Source organism: Pipistrellus hanaki (assembly GCF_964339955.1).
Source record: "Pipistrellus hanaki genome assembly, chromosome: Y".
NCBI classification, from domain to species: domain Eukaryota; kingdom Metazoa; phylum Chordata; class Mammalia; order Chiroptera; family Vespertilionidae; genus Pipistrellus; species Pipistrellus hanaki.
Window position 1 is genome coordinate 4,983,614 of NC_140525.1, and position 20,540 is coordinate 5,004,153.

The 20,540-nt window shown below is 36.4% G+C and overlaps 1 protein-coding gene across 6 annotated transcripts in view; it reads right to left on the bottom strand.

The window, feature by feature from the left end:
• The window catches only part of LOC311615834 (ubiquitin carboxyl-terminal hydrolase 9X-like), a 206,135-nt gene that overhangs the window by 102,283 nt on the left and 83,312 nt on the right, over window positions 1–20,540 (bottom strand). For 5 of the 6 annotated variants that reach the window (XM_084871269.1, XM_084871265.1, XM_084871270.1 and 2 more), the window contains 4 exons: window positions 15,937–16,143; window positions 11,795–11,931; window positions 9,603–9,751; window positions 2,048–2,135 (listed from right to left, as the gene is read on the bottom strand). In XM_084871269.1, the coding sequence (XP_084727395.1) occupies window positions 2,048–2,135; window positions 9,603–9,751; window positions 11,795–11,931; window positions 15,937–16,143 (581 nt within the window). The remainder of the gene's footprint in view (window positions 1–2,047; window positions 2,136–9,602; window positions 9,752–11,794; window positions 11,932–15,936; window positions 16,144–20,540) is intronic. The other variant, XM_084871268.1, reaches the window with a different exon arrangement.

The window sequence follows — 20,540 nt, forward strand, 5'->3', positions numbered from 1 at the left end:
GGATAGAGTGTCAGTCTGCGGACTGAAAGGTCCCAGGTTCGATTCCGGTCAAGGGCATGTACCTGGGTTGCCGGCACATCCCCAGTAGGGTTGTGCAAGAGGCAGCTGGTAGATGTTTCTCTCTCATCGATGTTTCTAGCTCTCCATCCCTTCCCCTTCCTCTCTGTAAAAAATCAATAAATATATAAAAAATATATATATATAGTAGTAACTCTAGTCCTTTTACCCTTTAAAGAATTAATTGTAATACTAAGTATTTACTGAGCAGAAAGTATAAAAGGTCTTCTGATACTAAACTTCAATATAGTAGATAAGTTCTAAATCACTGGTCTTTTCCAACAAAACTAAGTGATATAAGCTATATGCATTTATAAAAAGGAAGAGAGTCTCAACAAAGGAGGACTAATCTTTTTTTTCAAGGCTATTAACATTAAAAAAAATCCAGTCATCAAATTTTATAATTTGCATTTAAAGTAATCTAAAAAGATCAGGTCAACCCAGAAGATTATCTAGCATATATTTCAAATAAGCTTGCTTTTTTATGTGTTACTTGCGTTCCAAAAAAAATTTCAATTTTTAAGTTATATTCATAAATACACACATATATTGTTATCAAAAAACAAGCATTACTGAACAAATTCAACTTATGACTTTATTTAGTTTTGGCTTAAAAAAAAAACGTAATTTTTTCTTATCCCCATGTAAAGTGCTGTTATTACCAATGACTTTATTAACCATTGTTAGAATAAACAAAGCACCAGAGAGCACCAACCATCTTAATCCTGTTCATGACAGCATTAATGAAAACGTAGTTTTCTAGCTGATTGTTTTTATGTCCTATAGTTCAACTTAGAAAAATGTGTAAAGAAGACTTTAAAAAATTTTTTTTAAATACTTTATTGATTTATTATAGAGAGAAAGGGAGATGGATAGAGAGCTAGAAATACCGATCAGCTGCCTCCTGCACACCCTCTATTGGGGTTGTGCCAGCAACCAAAGTACATGCCCTTGCCTGCAATTGAACCTGGGTCCCTTCAGTCTGCAGGCCGTCGCTTAATCTACTCAGCCAAACCAGTCAAGGCAAAAATAAACATTTTTAACAAACTATTTATAACACAAATTAGAGGCCCGTTGCACAAAATTTTTGCAAGTGGTGTGGGGGAAACGTGTTCCTCAGCCCAGCCTGCACCCTCTCTAATCTGGGATTCCTCGAGGGATGTCCGACTGCCTGATTAGGCCTGATCATAATGGTATGATAGGGCCTACAAGGGAAGTCAGACATCCCTCTCACAATTCAGGATTAATGGCTCCCAACTGCTCACCTGGCTGCCTTCCTGATTTCCTCTAACCACTTCTGCCTAGCAGCCTGATCACCCCTTATCACTCCCTTGCCAGCCTGATTGATGCCTAACTGCTCCCTGCCAGCCTGATTGCCCCTAAATGCCTTCCCCTGCAGGCCTGGTCATCCTTAAATGCCCTTCCCTACCAGCCTGGTCGCCCTAAACTGCCCTCCCCTACAGGCCTAGTCACCATGAACTACCTTCCCTTGCAGGCCTGGTACCCTACTAAATATCCTCCCCTGAAGGCCTGGGTCCCCCAAATGCCCTTTCCTGAAGGCCTGGTTTCCCCCAACTCCCTCCTCTGCCAGCCTAGTCACCCCTAACAGCCCTCCCTTGCAGGCCTGGTCCCTTCCAACTCCCCCCCCCCCGCTGGCCATCTTGTGATGGCCATCTTGTGTCCACATGGAGGCAGCAATCTTGTTTGTTGGAGTGATGGTCAATTTGCATATTACTCTTCTATTAGATATGATGATAACTCAATTTGAATTTTTTAAGAAAGTTAAATGTTAACCAATACTTAATAATCAACAAACAGAAAATGTACATTAACTTTTGGCAACAGTATTAGCTGCACGATGGAATGATTAAAAGTCAGCTATTAAAAGAAAAAGAAAAAAGATAAAGACTTGGCTATGAGGAGTATTACATTGCATTCCTTTTATGTGTGTCTTAAAAGAGAAAAGCACTATGAATTGCTTAAAACCAACCTAAGGAAGTTGAGCCGTTCTTGGACTTCTTGAACATGACTATATCTACTTCCAAGCCTTACAGTCTGTGGGTCATAGTCTTCGTGCTCTGAAATAAAAACAAAACAGTGAATTATGTACATGTATATCCACATCCTTGTTAACTTTAAACAAAGAAAATTAAGGAGTCAATAATCATTCATCATTATGTCAACTGTAATAATATTACATAGAATATGCAATATGCCCCACAAAAATTAATACTTGTTACATAGTCAATGCAAAACATGATTGACTGAATGTGGTATTAAAAATAAAATTTCAGTACAAATCCCTTCCATTCTTCAAATATATTAAAGCAATTTGTAACTAGAGTCCATGATTTTTCCCTTTTATTTTTTCTTGTTATATTAAAATCAACCATTGTACATAAAAGTATTTTTTGTACAAAATACCTCTAAGAGAATTCATAGAAAATTAGGGTGACAGAGCTGTTACTGCATTCAATGAAGTTATCACACAATTACCTCACCAAACTATGATCATGTATTCAAAAACCTACAATTCCCATTATTATTTTGAATGTATATATTTTAGTAAGTATTCCTAGATAGGTTGCAAATCCTTTATTTTATCCTCATTGAAAAAAAATGTTTTGTTTCTTTAAAACATTTTTAATTGATTTTTAGAGAAGGAAACAGAAGGGGGGCAGAGGCAGGGAAACATTGATGTAAGAATGGAACATCAATCAGTTGTCTCTGTACCCTCCCATACTACAGACTAAACCCCCAACCTGAGCATATGTCCCAATCAGACCAGGAATCGAACAGGCAACCCCATTGTTACATTGCATGACAGGCAACCAAGAGAGACATGTTGGCTAGGGCTGGAGGATATGCTTTTATTATTTTTTAGAGAGGAAGGGAGACATTGATCAGTTGCCTCCTGTAGGCACTCTGACCATGGGTTGGATCAAACCCACAACACCTAGACATGAGCCCTGACTTGGAACAGAACCTGCAGCCTTTTGGTTTACAGGATGATACTCCAACCGAGAACCACTGCATAGGAGTGGATATCCTTTCTTTATATACAGTATATTAGCAAGTACTCTACACTTACTTCATTAACCTTGTGTACTAGGTGAAAAGTCTTAAGTGTTTATCAATTAAAAAGCAATGGAGCCTGACCAATGTGGCTCAGGGGTTGAACCTCTATCTATGAACCAGGAAGTCACAGGTCAGTTTGATTTCTGATGGGGGCACATGTCCTGGTTGTGTGCTCAATCGACAGTGAGTGAAGAGGAGGAAGCCAATCAATTATTCTCTCATTATTGATGTTTCTATGTCTCTCTCTCTAAAATCAATAATTTAAAAAGAAACAATGTAAAAAATAAACATTACCTTTGTCCTAAAAGTACTATTTATACTGTTTTATGTGTTTGATATGCTTCATTCAAAAAGAATGAAGAATTCAACTTAAATACGTGTTTACAACATAGAAAACTTGGCTTAAAAATTCTTATAAGGCTATTCATTTCAATATCAAGCAAAATTAAAGTCATAAGAATCAGAAATACTGGATAAAGCTCTGTGCCTAGAAATAACAAAATTAATTTGTTGTGTAAAACAAAAGACACTAAGAATAAATGACTGCATTAGTGCTATCTGCCATTTAAGAATCTAACACCAGGGATGGGACATCACCCAACCCTGGGGCACAGGGTGGAGGGTGTCCTTCAGCCTTGCCTGCACCCTCTCCAATCTGGAACTCCTCAAGGGATGTCTGACTGCCCATTTAGGCCCGGTAGGATCAGGCCTAAATGGGCAGTCAGATATCCCTCTCACAATCAAGTACTGATCATAATGGAATAATAGGGCCTACAAGGGCAGTCAGACATCCCTCTCACAATCAAGAACTACTGGCTCCCAATTGCTCTTCTGCCTGCCTACTAATCACCCCCTAACCACACCCCTGCCAGCCTGACTAGGCCTGATCATAATGGTATGATAGGGCCTACAAGGGAAGTCAGACATGATGTTTTGCTGCTCCCCTGCCAGTCTGTTTGCCTCCAGCTTCCCTCCTTGCTGGTCTGGTCACCCCTAATTGCCCTCTCCTGCAGGCTTAATTGCCTCCAACTGCCCTCCCTTACAGGCCTAGTCCCTCGCAACTACCCTCCCCTGATGGCCTGGTTCCTACCAACTGCCCTCTGCTAGTAGCCATCTTGTGTTGGCCATCTCATTTAACTGCCCCATTGACGCCATTTATGATTTCCTTTTTTCAAGTCCAGAACAAATACACGTTCACAAATTTCCTTAGTTCTTTTTTTATGTTTCTTACCTTTATTCTTTAGGAGTAAGTTTTGTCATCTAATGCCACTAAATTTGGGTTTGCTTCATGCTTCCTGTAGTTAAATGTATTTTTGACAAGAAATATTGCCAAAGATACTATTTCTTCTAATACGTTATTATCAGAAGCTATAAGTCAAATTTATCCTAATTTTAACTATCTTAATTTATACCATTTTGTAATTAATATTTGGTTGGTACATCAGCATCTGGTCCTCATAGTTTCTCTCACTCGCTAATTGTCCACTACTTTTTTTTACATTTTCAGTTAATATTCTTTTCAATTTATTCATTTATATTTATCTCTATGGATTCACTTGTGAATCATCCTATATAATTAAAGGCTAATATGCAAATCAACCAAACAGTGGAATGACAGGCTGCTATGATGGGCATTGACCAGCAAGAGGCAGATGCTAAATGCAGGAGCTTCAGTGCACTCCCACAGTGGGATTGCCACTCAGCCAGAAACCCTGAGTAGAACTCATGACTGGCAAGCACATCAGCGGTGGTGGGAGCCTCTTCCATCTCTACAGCAGCACTAAGTCATCAGTTGGACATCCCCAAGGGCTCTCGGACTATGAGAGGAGCAGGCCAGGCTGAGGAACCCCCAAATGCATGAATCTCATGCATTGGGCCTCTAGTTTGAAGATAAAATACACCTTGAAAAGTTTCTGATGCATAATATCATTATTTTGATGCTTAAACTCACAGATTTTGCTAGGGAAAGCTGACACCTATATATTTTCAACATGCCAATTCAATACTCAAAAAATAGGTTTTTTTCCTGAAAAAATAATGTTCAAGTTTCACCTGTACTTTCTTGCCATTGGCACAGAAATACAGGTCATTTCTCTGCCATAAGCTTAGTAAAATTAGTATATCAATTTGAAATCAATTATTAACTAGAAGACTGGTGTATGAAATTCATGCATAGGGTGTGTGTGTCCCTCAGCCCAGCCTCCACCCTCTCCAATCTAGGACTCCTCCAGGGATGTCCAACTACCTAGTAGGATTAACCCTAAATGGGCAGTCAGACATTCCTCTCACAATCCAGGACTCATGGCTCCAAACTACTTGCCTGCCTACCTTCCTGATTGCCCCTAACTGCTTCTGTTTGCTGGCCAGATTAATGTCTAATCGCTCCCCTACCAGCCTGGTTGCCCCTAAATACAGCCTGCTCCCCTGCAGGCCTTGTAATCCCTATCTGCCCTCACCTGCAGGCTTAGTCCTCCCAAACTACTTTTCCCTGCAGGCCTGGGTCCTCCCCAACTGCCTTTCCTTACATGTCCAGTCGCCCGTAACATCACTCCTCTGCTAGCCTGGTCACCCCCAACTGCCCTTCCCTGCAGGCCTGGTCCCTCCCAATTGTCCTTTCCTGCAGGCCATCTTGTGGTGACCATCTTTGACATCATAGGGGCAGTCAGCTTTGTGTTGGAGTGACAATTTGCATATTACTCTACTGGACTAGAGGCCCGGTACATTAAATTTGTGCATCAGGGTATTCCCCTCACAACCCAGAACTATTGGCTCCCAAATGCTCACCTGCCTGCCTGTTTGATCATCCCTAACTGCACCTCCCTTTTAGTCTAGTTCACCTCTACTGCTCCTTCTGTCAGTCTGGTTGACCCTAACTGTCCCCGACCACCGTCCTGCTGGCCTGGTTGCCACTCACTGCTCCACCTCTACTGGCCTGGTTGCTACTATGTGCCCCACTGTGGGCCTGGTCCCCCACACAGACTGCTGTTCAGTTTTTGGTTGTCCCTCACTAACCCTCCTGCTGGCCTGGTTGCCCCATGCAGCCTGCTGTTCAATCACTGGTCACCTGTCTCTAATCCCCCTCCCTGCCTATTTGTCCATTTGGTTGTGATGCTGCGTGGACTTTTATATATACAGATATTTTTATGGCTGACATGTAGAAATGAGGTAGAACAATTAAGTGAACCAAATTGAGGATGTGAACTGCTATTCAATGACACTTGTAAATACATCTTTATTTTTTGTTATGGTTGTCCTGAAAATAGTCAAATGTAGTATGAAAGCAAAGAGAATTGGAGGTAATACAAAGTGACAATCCTTAGAAAACACAGGTTAAAATGAATTGAAGTATGTCCTATATTCATGAAAATTTTGTTCAGAAATCAAAGAAAATAACGTAAAACTCTCATTAAAAGCAAATAATGCAAAGGATCTAATTAACTAAAATGTATTTTATTATACTCTGTTGATGAACCTTATAAGGTGTTGAACTAAAACTGCAAGAACCCAATGTTATATTGTTACAGATCCTATATAAAAAAGAGCTAATATGCTAATTAGACCAAAGAGCCAAATGATGTTCTGGATAAAGCCCTGACTGCAAAGGGCTGTGAGGGCCAACTAAGGCAGCCTGAGTTGCAAGGGCTGAGCCACCTTGTACAAATTTCATGCATCGGGCCTCTAGATTTGTCATATTCTCAAGTGATCCATATAGTATATATTTTTATAGAGACCTTCAAAATGGTTTGTACTGGGATTAGCTTTAATATCATCTTAATAATTCAATAATAAAAATGTTGGTAGAAAATTTATTTTATCTCTATATTTAAAAATCAATTGATTTAGCACATTTAATCAGAAATAGAAAGTTTTCAAAAATGCAAGTTTAGCTAAGGAACACAGATTCTATAAAATCAATGAATTTAGAGGAACTTATCAATACAATAAAAATTCAATGCTTGCTGTGTGTCAGTCATCATTCCAGCAATGAGTATTCTATTCTAGTGATTATTCACTTTTTTATGAAATAGATACATATTACTGTTATTCTCATTTTACTGATATGATTAATCTTATCACAAGAATCTTAAGTAATCTGCAAATTAGCTATTGTTTCAGACACATTTAAACTTATGCATTTAAACCACTCACAAAGCATGATAATGAAGAATACTGACATTATATTTAAAAAATAAGATAAGCAAAGAATGCAAGCACAATTTGAGTCAATGGAAATGAGTATCCTAGTAATGTGAAATGCAACTATACTTCATATCATTGCCTTGGCAGTTAGGTTTTCAATTACTATCAATTAAATTAAAAGTACAGAAATTGAGTGAGAAAAATTATTACTAAAGTAAAATATCTAGCTGAATTAACTTTTGGGAAAGGTCTTAACTAATATGTAGGAGGGGAAAATACTATCAAAGTTTGAGGTCATAAAATTTAATGACTATATACAAAATTCTAGCTATGTTACTGATTCTGGCTGCTCCTGCTGGATAATATAAATAACTAAATTTCATGCCTATGGTACCTCCCCTGTCCTAATTTGTACTAAAAAGAAATATTTGAACTTAACAGGCAGAACTGATTGATTTTTTTAATCCAAAGAGTAGAGTAGACTGCATTGATAATAAATGAAAAGAGTAGGAAGTCATCCATTATTCTTATGTAACTTGTACATGAATAGTATGTATTAAGCAAAATCTTGGGGATTTTTACAACTATCTTACTACTCAACCACACCACACCACAATCACTATACATACAAGTTCAGGCAGCCTACTATTCTAGATAAATGTAGCACATTTTAAACATATATGACTAGATATCTCCTTAATGTAGTATGTCAAGTGAGGAATATTTTCAGTTCACCAGTATGCTCAATCCTGACTTCAACACTGGACAATAGAAGTTTCTCTTCTCCATAATCAAAAAATAAAAATAAAAATTGGGAATACAAGGTGACATTTATTTATTATTTTTGCTTTATCTATGATTTTAGTGCAATACTAGAGGCCCAGTGGAAATTAGTGTACATGTAAGTTCCCTAGGTTGGCAAGTGATTAGGGCCCATCAGATTTCCCGCCTCCATGCTTCCTCCTTCCCTTGCTCCCTCAGCACCCAGTGCTGCCACAAGTTGGCTGCCATGTTCCGTAGCTCCCCCTGGTGGTCAGTGCATGTCATAGTGAGCGATCGAACTCCTGGTCTACTGGTTGAACTCCCAAGGGGATACTGCATATTAGCCTTTTAGATATACATATACACAGTCGAAGTATAAATGGTACAAAGAAATCTCATGCACATACAGATTTCTGATAAAAGTGTCAAAGAACAAATAAATAAAATTGATCTGGAAAGCACCAGAAGAAAGCCCTCCAAATTGCAAATATTAAATCCTTTTCTATTAAAACTATAGGGAAGTTTATCCAATATGCTTAAGTAATTTTATATTCTAAGAACCAATTAGGACTAATAGTGATTACTATGTAATAATTTTTTTAAAGTTCTTTAAATAACAAAATATTAACTAAAGGTTTAAAAACTACTGTAATGTATGCAAAAACAGAGCTGAGCAAAATAACAATTGGCAGTTTTAGTCAAGTTTCCTTGAAAAGCAATTAACAGTGGTGTCAGAAAAAAAGGAAAAAGATTAAGAATAAATTACATACCCAAGAAAAAAGCAACTGCAGATATAAGCAATTCCCAGATATAAAAGAAATCAATTTAACAGGATGTGCAGAGAGAAACACAAGGACTCAGAAAAGGCATTAAAAAGCTAGCCTAGCCCTAGCTGGTTTGGCTCAGTGGATAGAGCAACAGCCTGTGGAATGAAAGATCACAGGTTCCATTCCAGTCAAGGGCATGTACCTAGGGTGTGAGCACATCCCCAGTAGGGGGTGTGCAAGAGGCAGCTGATCGATGATTCTCTCTCATCGATGTTTCCAACTCTCTATTCCTCTCTCTTCCTTCTCTGTAAAAAATCAATAAAATATATATTTTAAAATAAAAGATGTATATTTTTGAAAAAAAACGTTAGCCTAGATTTAGGTCATATAAAATTGGGAGGACAAGTGATCCGTAAGTTCAAACATTGTACAAATAATTCACTTATATTTTTTGTCCTTTAAAAATATATTGTCACAAAGGAAAAAAAAAATTAAAAAAATTAAAAAATATATATATATATTGTCATTAGAGGGAAGGGAGCTGATGGGGCAGGAAGAGAACAATGAAAGATGATATATGCATATATGCTTGGCCCATGCTTGACACAGACAATAATGTAGGGAAATCTTTGGTTGGGGTGGGCAAAGGAGGGAAAATGGGAGACATCTGTAATATTGTCAACAACAAATAAAAAATATATATTGTCATCTCTGAGGTAATTATGTAAGGACAAAAAAAAAACAGAAAAGAAGAACCCATGTGATTCCCAATAGTTAACGTTAGATTATAATACATACCTCTAGCATACAGTCGCATGCTATTCATATAAATTGCAATATTTTCTGTTACCAAAGTAACTAAGGAATGATTATGTTGTAGTTGGTTGATTAAATCATGACGGTAGAATACATGGGGACTTCGCTGAGTCTGACTAAAACGAGAAGAACTTAACAGTATAACAATGCAAATGAACACTACTGTAACAAGTTTCGGTTGCAAATCAACTAACTTTACAGACCAAAATTTTAACTACTATTTAAAAGTATAAAACATCTTACATTCAGGACAATATACTTCTTTAAATAACAAAACATCAAGCATTTGGAAGAGAAACATCATTGCCTCAATATATATTTAGTCCAAATATTATTTTACACAAAACCACAGACCAGTATTCTCAAATTTCATCTATGAGACTAATTTACCCAGTATAATTTCAAAGCACATGCACAAATGTACATGATAAAAAATGTTAACCATTATAGATCAGTCTGGAACACTGAGTTTGGAGCCAGTTATGGCTACGCATATCACCAGGAAGATACCTAATAATCTTCCTATTCCTGTTTTCTCATTTTCAATGAAACAAATCAACTCACATTATAACATATGTGCTCAAATCTCCTGTTTAGAAGAGTATATGTGGTATTTATTGTGTATATGAATAACCAAAAAATGGTTATTCATATACACAATATAAATATGTATGTTAAACATAATCAAAATATGCCCTTTACAAATAAATATTAAAATATTATTTCAGAATTTTCTCCAATATTTATCTCCATAAAATTTTTCCAATATTAGAAAAACTTGAAAAATAAAACATAAAAATGGTAATATGTAATTCTGTATAAACAGGAAATGTTTACATGCATAATCACATCAATCTACATTTGTAAGGATCTTGTAATTGTCTTACACACAAAAGTTATCTCTGAAAGGTCAGAAAATTATTCTAAGATTACAGTTAATTAGACAGAATTGTGGTTCACTACAGAAATCTTAACTGTGTTGAAAATAATTATTACCACTATACCTGACTTTGTCATTTATTTTCATGCCATTAATTACAAATTAATGCAATTATAATTTAAACACATAACATTAATGACTTAGGTAATGTAAAAACTAGCTATTTAAATCTAGCTAAAATATAGACTTAAGTCTTGGCATTTTCTAGAATTGAAGTTTCTGTAGTCTTATCTTTGAAAATTAACTTCTAAATTAAAGATAAAAAAACCTTCTCTCCTCTTCTGAAACTTCATGTCCTAGCATGAAATTTAAGTTAATAAAATTCTTTCAGAAATGTTAAAATAGAACACTTAAGGAGCTAATTAATAAGAACTGTATAAAATATAATATTAAATTAAGAATGCATACTGGACCCTAACCAGTTTGGCTCCATCAAAATAGAGAGTCTTCCTACAGACTAAAGGGTATTGGGTTCGATATTAGAGAAGGGCATATGCCCAGGATTTAGGCTCCATCCCCAGTAAAGGGCATGCAGGAGGCAACTAATCAATGATTCTCATCATTGATATTTCTATCTCCCTTTCCCTTTCCCTTCCTCTCTAAAATCAATAGAAATGTATTTAAAAAGAAAAATTCCTTTAATTAAAAAAAAAAAGAAATAAAGAAAAGAATGAATATTGGGCCAAAGAAAGCAACAGAAAAGGTTTTAAAAAGAGGGAGGGAAAGATAAATACATTCTATACTGCAATGTCTGTATATATGTTAATAAATCAAGACAATCTATATATAGTATATATAAAGAGGTATTATGCAAATTGTCTGTTACTGTGTCACAGTAACGGACTGTTCAAGAGGCTGGACAAGGATGCTTGTGCAACCATCACCAGCAGATGCATGGAACACCTCCAGGTCCCTGTGCCTGCTCCTGTGGGCACGCTGCAGCTCTTGCCAGCTTCTAGAAGTGGCAGGTAGCCTATTGTGCTCAATATCACGTGCTGGGTCACTAGTTCTGAAATAAGAGCCCAAGATAATCTTGATTCTAACACTTACTTTCTGTATAATAAATATAAAAATAGAGTAACACAACCAAGGAATTGTGTTTGTTCAAACAACTCGGCATTAAGGTTCTGGTATTCCAACTTTTATTTTTTTAAATTTACTTTTTCTGATATGCTGTTCTCCACATAACATATAAATTAAAATTAGAAATTTTTTTCTATATTAAAAAACTTACCTTAAGTTTTGAGGCGCTTCACCAAATAAACTACAAATTTCTCTTATTTGTTTCAGGGCAGGAATTACCCATTTATCATTTGTACGAAGTTCTTCTATAAAGCGATCTATCCACTGGATCTTTTGTGTGTCTCGATCCTTGCAAACACATACAAACATATATATATATATATATATATATATATATATATATATATCTCAAATTATTTAAGAATTTGAGCACAAAAGTTTAAGCTGATATCACAAAATTTATGATGTAATTATAATAGCTGAATATAAAAAATATTTTGAAATGGTGAAATCACTAAACTCCAAAGCGTGAAACACCATTACAAAAATCCAATGTTTCACCGAAACCGGTTTGACTCAGCGGTAGAGTGTCGGTCTGCGGACTGAAAGGTCCCAGGTTTGGTTCCGGCCAAGGGCATGTACATTGGCTGCAGGCACATCCCCGGTAGGGGGTGTGCAAGAGGCAGCTGGTCAATGTTTCTCTCTCATCGATGTTTCTAGCTCTCTAACTCTCTCCCTTTCTCTCTGTAAGAAAATCAATAAAATATGAAAGTAAAAAAAAAGTTTTTCAAAAATCCAATGTTTCATGGATTCAGATATATCTACACTAAGACTTAAATCTCAACCTTAGACACAATCACAGAAAAATTTTAAGATTATGCTTAAGCATGGGTAAACAGAAAAATATAGAATCCCAAATATTAACATATACTGGTGTGATGATTCATGTTTTTCTAAAAAAAGAGCCAGAAACTCCGACAATTTATATTTAATCAAAACAATAATATATCCCTGGCTGTTGATGCTCAATGGTTAGAGCTTCAAAGCCAGGATCCCTTTTAGAGTCGTGGGAGGCAACCACTGATGTGTCTCTCTCTCATATCTGTTTCCCTCCCCACACTCACTCTTCCATGTTTTTTTCATCTCTCTCTTTTTCTCTCTCCCCTCCAGTCTCAGTGGAACAAAATATCCTAAGATGATATTAGCATCAAAAACAAGTTGTAACTTAAAAAAAAAAATTTTTTTTTAATTAAAAAAAATTAAAACCCTAACTGGTCTGGCTCAGTGGATACAGCTTTGTCCTGTGGATTGAAGGGTTCTGGATTCAATTCAGACCAAGGACATATGTGCAGGTTTGGGCTCGGTCCCCAGTACACTGTGTGCAGATGGTAGCTGATCCATGCTTCTCTCTCATCAGTAATGCTTCTATCTCTCCTCTCTCTCTCCCTTCCTCTCTGAAATCAATAAAAATATTTTTGAAAAATATACAGTGAATGTTGAATAAAATAGTGCAATTATTCACCTAAATTAAAGTTAATAATGTTGAAGTATGTTATAAGTTTACTTCTAATATTCTGCCATGGGTTACTTGCCAAATCTAAGATCACTAGTAATGAGAAGTTCAGGTTTGAGTACCTACCTAACAAGCATTTAATTGGAATGACTATTTCTTTGTGTGCATGGAGAAGACACAATTCTGCATAAGTGTTTTAAGGTCTCACATGGGAGAATTTATTCTAGTGTGTAAATATTATGCTGTTTTCATATCACTTTCTAGAAAAAAAATTATGAATGTGAAATTACTAGCCTGAATCCTTGCTTATTAAGAACTTTAAAATATTTAATGAATAATAAATGTCAATAACTCTTAGAGGCACCTTGTGTAGGAGGGCAAAGAAAGTGGTATATTTACAAATTTTTCATAATAATAACAAATGAAGGCTGAAGTTATAAATGGAAAACTCTTACTAATTTTCATAAAATCCAATAACTATTAATGTGGCAATGTACAAGACACTGTGCCATGGAACACTATGAATAACTAATTAAAGAAGAGATGAGCTTCTATTGAAAATATACTGCTCTGTTCTCTACTTTTCCATTTCATAAAATAGACTCTAAAATCAAGGTTTATATAAGCATTTGAGATGCTGAATATTTAATGAATAGACAAAACCAAATATAGTAGTACAACACTGGCAACTAAACTAGATTGTTTTTTCTTTTTCAAAAATGTTTAAATTTCGCCGAAACCAGTTTGGCTCAGTGGATAGAGCGTCGGCCTGCGGTCTTAAAGGTCTGAGTTCGATTCCGGTCAATGGAATGTACCTTGGTTGCGGGCACATCCTCAGTAAGGGATGTGGAAGAGGCAGCAGATCAATGATTCTCTCTTATCTATGTTTCTAACTCTCTATCCCTCTCTCTTCCTCTCTGTAAAAAAATCAATAAAATATGTATTTTTTAAATGTTTAAATTTATTTTAGATAGGAAGGACGAGGGAAAGATAGAAACATCAAAGATCAGAGACAATCATTGATTGGCTACCTTCTGCACATCTCTTACTGGGGATCTGCCTGCAATAGAGCATGTACCCTTGATCGGAATAGAACCTGGGAACTTTCAGTCTGCAGGCTGATGCTCTTACCCACTAAGGCAAACTACTGGCTAGTGCAGTTGTTTTTTTGTTTAATAAATCTGAAGCTCCAAATACATTATTACAATCTGCAATTTAAAAAAACACACACAGCCGAAACCGGTTTAGCTCAATGGATAGAGCGTCGGCTTGGGGACTGAAAGGTCCCGGGTTCGATTCCGGTCAAGGGCATGTATACCTTGGTTGCGGGTACATCCCCAGTAGGGGGTGTGCAAGAGGCGGCTAATCGATGACTCTCTCTCATAGATGTTTCTAACTCTCTATCTCTCTTCCTTCCTCTCCGTACAAAATCAATAAAATATATATTTAAAATAAATAAATAAATAAATAAATAAATAAATAATTAAAAAACACACACAAAACTCTCTATTTTTAAACTACTTTTTAAGAATGGTGGCTAAAACAAATTTTAATTTATCTTCTTTAGAATTAGAAAAAAATTAGTTTTATTGTACAGGTGGGGATGTCAGGTAAAGATATTCTTCTCTAAATTATTTTTCCTAGATATATGTGTGTGTATGTATGACAGTACTTTTTGATTAAGGCAGTAAGTTCAACCAATACTTTCTGAACCTTTCCCTGATCAGTTTGACTCAATAGATAGAGCATTGGCCTGCAGACTAAAAGGTTCCATTTTCGATTCCAGTCAAGGACATGTACCTTGGTTGCGGGCACATCCCCCGTAGGAGGTGTGCAGGAGGCAATTGATCAATATTTCTCTCTCATTGATGTTTCTAACTCTCTATCCCTCTCCCTTCCTCTCTATTAAAAAAAAAAAATCACTAAAATATGTTTTAAAAAAATACTTCTGAACCTTTAAAATTAGTTTTCAAACCTGAAAGCATCTTTTCAGCTTGACTGAAATGTTTAAAAGTTAAGCAGAATGCCTGCCCTACCATTATTTTTTCTTTTTTTTCTTTTTTTTAAAGAAAATACATCATTATGTCTGGCTCAGTGGTTCTATGGATCTATGAGTATGGATCTATGAACCAGGAGGTCATGGTTGAATTCCCATCAGGGCACATGGATGCCTTGAGAGCTTCATTCCCAGTAGGGGATATGAAGGAGCCAGCCAATCAAGAATTATCATCATAAAAATCAGTAAGAATATATTTTGCAAAAAAGAATATAAGTAAAGTTTAATATGAAATTCATACTTAAAATCAGTCGAATAAGTGACTTAAGTTTCCTGTAGGAAAGCTGCTGTGATTTGTTCATAAAGACACTATTTAGAAAATTATGTTCATTTTATTAACTTTTGAGCATAATATCTTCCTACCCTTCTATTTTATCACAGATCATAGGACTACTATACCAAATTAATTTATAGTTTTTTTTCATTTTTTTATTGTTTGAAGCATTACAAATAGTAGTACATATGTCTCTTTTTTGTTCCCCCTTGACCTGCATTCAGCCCCCCATATGCCTTCACCTACCCTCTTTCCCCCCCATGTCTTGTATACATTGGTTATGTTTATATGCATGCATATAAGTCCTTCTATACAAACTCTTTTAGCAAGGAGGTAAAAAGCCTAAATGATACAAAAGTTTTCTGACAAAAGTAAGAGGAGAAAACTAAGTATATATAACAAAAGTGAATTATTCAAAACTACTTAAAAAAAAAAAAGAATTATCCTATGAATAAACCACCTCAATTGTAAAGGAAAAAGTCAAAAAAATGAACAGTAATTCTTCCATACCTGGGAACAACTATAATCTAATATTTTTATGTGGGCACTGAGAGCTAAGTCCATGATATCTACAGGCACATCATCGCTATGGGCGAGGTTCCAGAGCAGATTCAACACTTTGTGTGCCATCACACCATCTTTATCATCTTCTGCAAGACGACGTATTAGCTCAAGTAGCTTTTCACGTTGTTTCTTACTTGCATTTGTCCAACTTGCCTAGAAAATATATTTAAATTATGTAAAAGCAAAACATATGCATGTGTCCCTATCTTATTCTTCCCAACGACACACACACCATAACTGAACAGTCAAGTCATAGAGACAAAAATTAGAAGGGTAAGAGAGTGGAAAAAAATATTATTGTTTAATGGGTATAGACTATCAGTTTTAAAGATGAAAAAAAAAAACTATGGTGCCGGGACCGGTTTGGCTCAGTGGATAGAGTGTCGGCCTGCGGACTGAAAGGTCCCGGGTTCGATTCCAGTCAAGGGCATGTACCTTGGCTGCGGGCGCGTCCCCGGTGGGGGGTGTGCAAGAGGCAGCTGATTGATGATTCTCTCTCATCGATGTTTCTAACTCTCTATCCCTCTCTCTTCCTCTCTGTGAAAAATCAATAAAATATATTAAAAAAAAAAAAAAAACTATGGTGATAAATGGTGATGGCTGCACATTAGGAATGTGACTAACACCAATGAACTGCAGATTTAAAAATAAAAATATTATGTCGTATGTATTTTACCACAATAAATAATTGAAAATAAGTTACAAATAAACAGAGCAGATTAAGAAGTAATGTCACTTACACATTTTGAAACAAAAAATACAGAGAAAAGTTTAATAAATTCTAAATTATTGACCAAGGGAAAACATCCTAATTTCTATATACAAATTCAGAAGTAGATAAATGTTCATTAAAAAAAAAAAAAACTTAAAATAGCCCAAACTGGTGTGGCTCAGTGGATAGACCGTCGGCCTGTGGACTGAAAGGTCCCAGGTTCAATTCTGGTTGTGGGCACATCCCCAGTAGGAGGTATGCAAGAGGCAGCTGATTTATGTTTCTCTCATTAACGTTTCTAACTCTCTATCTCTCTCCCTTCCTCTCTGTAAAAAATCAATAAAATATATTTTTTAAAAATAAAAATAAATAAAATGCTAATAGTTTACAAAAAATAAAATAAAATAGTTGCATGTTTGAGAAAATGCAATAGATATGCTTATGACTATTCTTCCACAGAGAACAACTAAAAATCCTGGAGAGTACATGTAAAACAAACGTAAGAAGGCTCTGGATATTGGAGAGAAGTAAAATTACTGGAATTTTCCAAACCTAAGGATTAACAAGGTGGTTTAAGTCCCCCAGATTTTTTGTTTCCTATATTGCATATTTGAAACCTGCAAAAGCCAGCAATCTGAAAACACTGATGAGTGCAGTCAAGGAAAGCTCTCCCCAGCAGACATTTATGTAGTCAAAGGACCAGGAAACGAATAACCTAACATGATAAAAAGCATTTAGAAATTGACTGCCCTATTCCAAACCAACAGTTCAGAAAAAAATGTTGGTCCATGAGTGGGAAGCCTGGATTTCATAAGACTATATAACAAAGTTTATCAACCCTTTCTTGGGTAACATAAAAGAAGGATAAGTAATAACGCCAGTCAGTAGTAATGAGGAAGTCCAATTTAGGTGATGCTAGAAAAAGTCCAGCAGAATTAGGACTTTTATCCCTACCCAGCCGTACTATCCCACCTGTATAGAATTGAACATATAGTCAGAATTTCCTTCTCATCCAGCAGTAATAAGGTATGCCCCACCTTAGCAGACAAAATAAAATCCTTATCTGCTAAGGTGGGGCATACCTTATGAGATGGGAACCTAGAATTCTTTCTCTCACTGGCAATAAATAAGAGTCATTCTTTTGACTGACTGGCAACTAAAAACAAGCAGTTTATTCCCAGTACAGAGACAGGCCATGGCTGCTGCTTCCTAATGTCTACATTGGCCACCTGGATGCTCTAGCCCACATAGAACTTGTACTTCCACCATTATTCCTTCTACCTCTTGAAAGCTTAACCTGTTGCTGATTTCTGTTTAAAAAATAAATAAAATAAAATCCTTGCCCATCAGATCAAGCAGGAATTGTGGCAGGAAATGAAAGACTAGGGTATCAGGAAACGAATAGCTACAGTTGTGTTTCTGTTCAGTGAGAATCAACCTTAAGTGATTTGTATGTTCTCAACAAAACCAGGTCTGGAGATAGATGTAGTAATCAACAGTGAGAAAATTGTGAAATCAGCTTCAATTTCAGAGAAAAAACTATTAAATTTAATCAATAAACCACAATGACAATGTAGATGGACTCTTCAGCTGCCTTTTCCAGAACACACTGATAAAAAAAGAGAAGACCTGCAATTCTGTTCTACAAGTAAGGATTATAGATGCCTTTCATGAAATTAATATAGGCAAATGTGTTACAAGCTACTTCATAGGGTAGTAGGATATAACTATGTGAACTAACTTTTGAAACCTAGGGATGAATTGTGGGGAAGCATGAGACTTGGATGGAAAGCTTGTAAGAAGGATACTCTGAGAAAAGGGATGTGCATGAAAAACCACCTGCCTTATTTATGGGAATTACAACTTAGGGGAGTATCAAAGGCAGCACCGGTAATTATTTCTTGACCTTTCCAAATAAGTTTGTAAATATGCAGGCTCTTGGATTTTTACTGGAATCCTTATTTCAATTCCTGGATGCCCTTGCCTAGAGGACAATGTCAGCACCCAAGATAACTCACCCTATTGATTGTATCTAAAAGATAAACTTTATCTGAAACTGTAATAAAAGCCTAGTAAGGAAAGCAATCGGGGCCAGCTGGTTACTATAACTGGGCCATCCCTTAGCCTCTCTTTCTCAGCAAATGTTGTGTGGTCTGCTGGCCAGCCCCAACAAGATGGTGCCTCATGTAAGGAGTCCCAGCAATTAATATGGTTTTACTAGGGAGATCAAAATTGGAATACCCATTGCATATGCACAGGTATTTTGCAATGTTTCTATATACAGAAGAGTAGGGAAAGGTCTTGGCGATGATGCCACAGTTACATCTCATTGATACATTCCCAAACAGCATCAAAATTCTTATATTGTTGTCTCAGCTAATGGCATTCCAAAGGAGCACTATATCACTGATGCTGGAATAAAAAGAGAATTCAACATTCCATCACTGCTAAACCAAAGTTTGTTGAAGATAATGGATTTTGAAGGAATTAGAGAGAAAAGATATATCACTCCAATAACTGGGAATACTGGTCTTATGACAGCAGTGATGATAATAAATAAAATCATTAATGCTGCAAAAAATGTGAAGAAAGTGTTAAGGAGCTTGGAAAGAAACTAGTGTGTCTTCTGTATGATGAACAGTATCCCAAGACAGTTCAAGAGGCAAAATAAGCTAATAGAAATGTAGCATTTTATTTATCAAACTCACATAGTGTTAAATTATGCCTTGTATTTAATGAAACCTTAAAGCTCTATAGTACCTTACTAAGAGCACACCTTTATCATGCTGGTTGATGCAATCTGGACATAATAGAAGCCATTACCCTAGTGATTAACAAGGGAAAATTGTCAAAATGAGAATGATTAATTAGCCCTGAATGCTTGGCTCAGTTGGTTGGAGAATCATCTTATACACAAGAAGGTGGTGGGATTCCAGTCAGAGCCCATACCTAACTTCTGGGTTTCAAACCCAGTTGTGGAGTATATAGAAGGCAACTGATTGCTGTTCTTCTCACACACTGATGTTTCTCTGTCTCTCCCTTTCTTTCTCTCTAAAATTAAAAATAAAACATATCGCTGAAGATCGTTTGCCTCAGTGGATAGAGTACCGGTCTGCGGACTGAAGGGTCCCAGATTCTCATCGATGTTTCTAACTCTCTATCCCTCTCTCTTCCTCTCTGTAAAAAAGTCAATAAAATACATTTTTTAAAAATGAAGACCATCTAAAGAGAGAACACAGAGATCATAATACCAAAGAGATCGATTTAACAAGAGAATATAATCCTTGTAAACATAAATGGACCCAATATATGAAGAAACTAAAAATGTAAACAAAACATCTAGAAGACTTCCAGGGATTGAGAACAATATAGTAATAATAAAGAACTTTAACACCCCACTAACCTCAGGGGATAGCTTCTGCAGAAAAGAAAATTAAACATTGACTCTAAAGGACACAAAGAATCAGATTGATATTTATAGAACATTTCACTACAAAGGTGATATCCCCATCATACCTCTGCTGCCCGAGGGGCAGGCAAGACTCGATAGAGGCTGTCCAGCAATGACCAAGACACAGGCAAGCCATGAATGGCAACTGACTAGCTGCTCGGGGCCAGTCCAAGGCAAAGACAAGCAGCTGATGGCAGCTGCCCAGCCACCAAGAGCCAGCCTGAGGCACAGCAAGCCTCAGATGGTGGCATCACAAAGATCTTTGTGATGCTCTGCTGGAGCCGATTTGGTAGAATTTTGTTGAAGATTTTGGCATCTATGTTCATGAGGGATATTGGCCTGTAATTCTCTTTCATTGAGTTGTCTTTATCTGGTTTTGGTATTAGG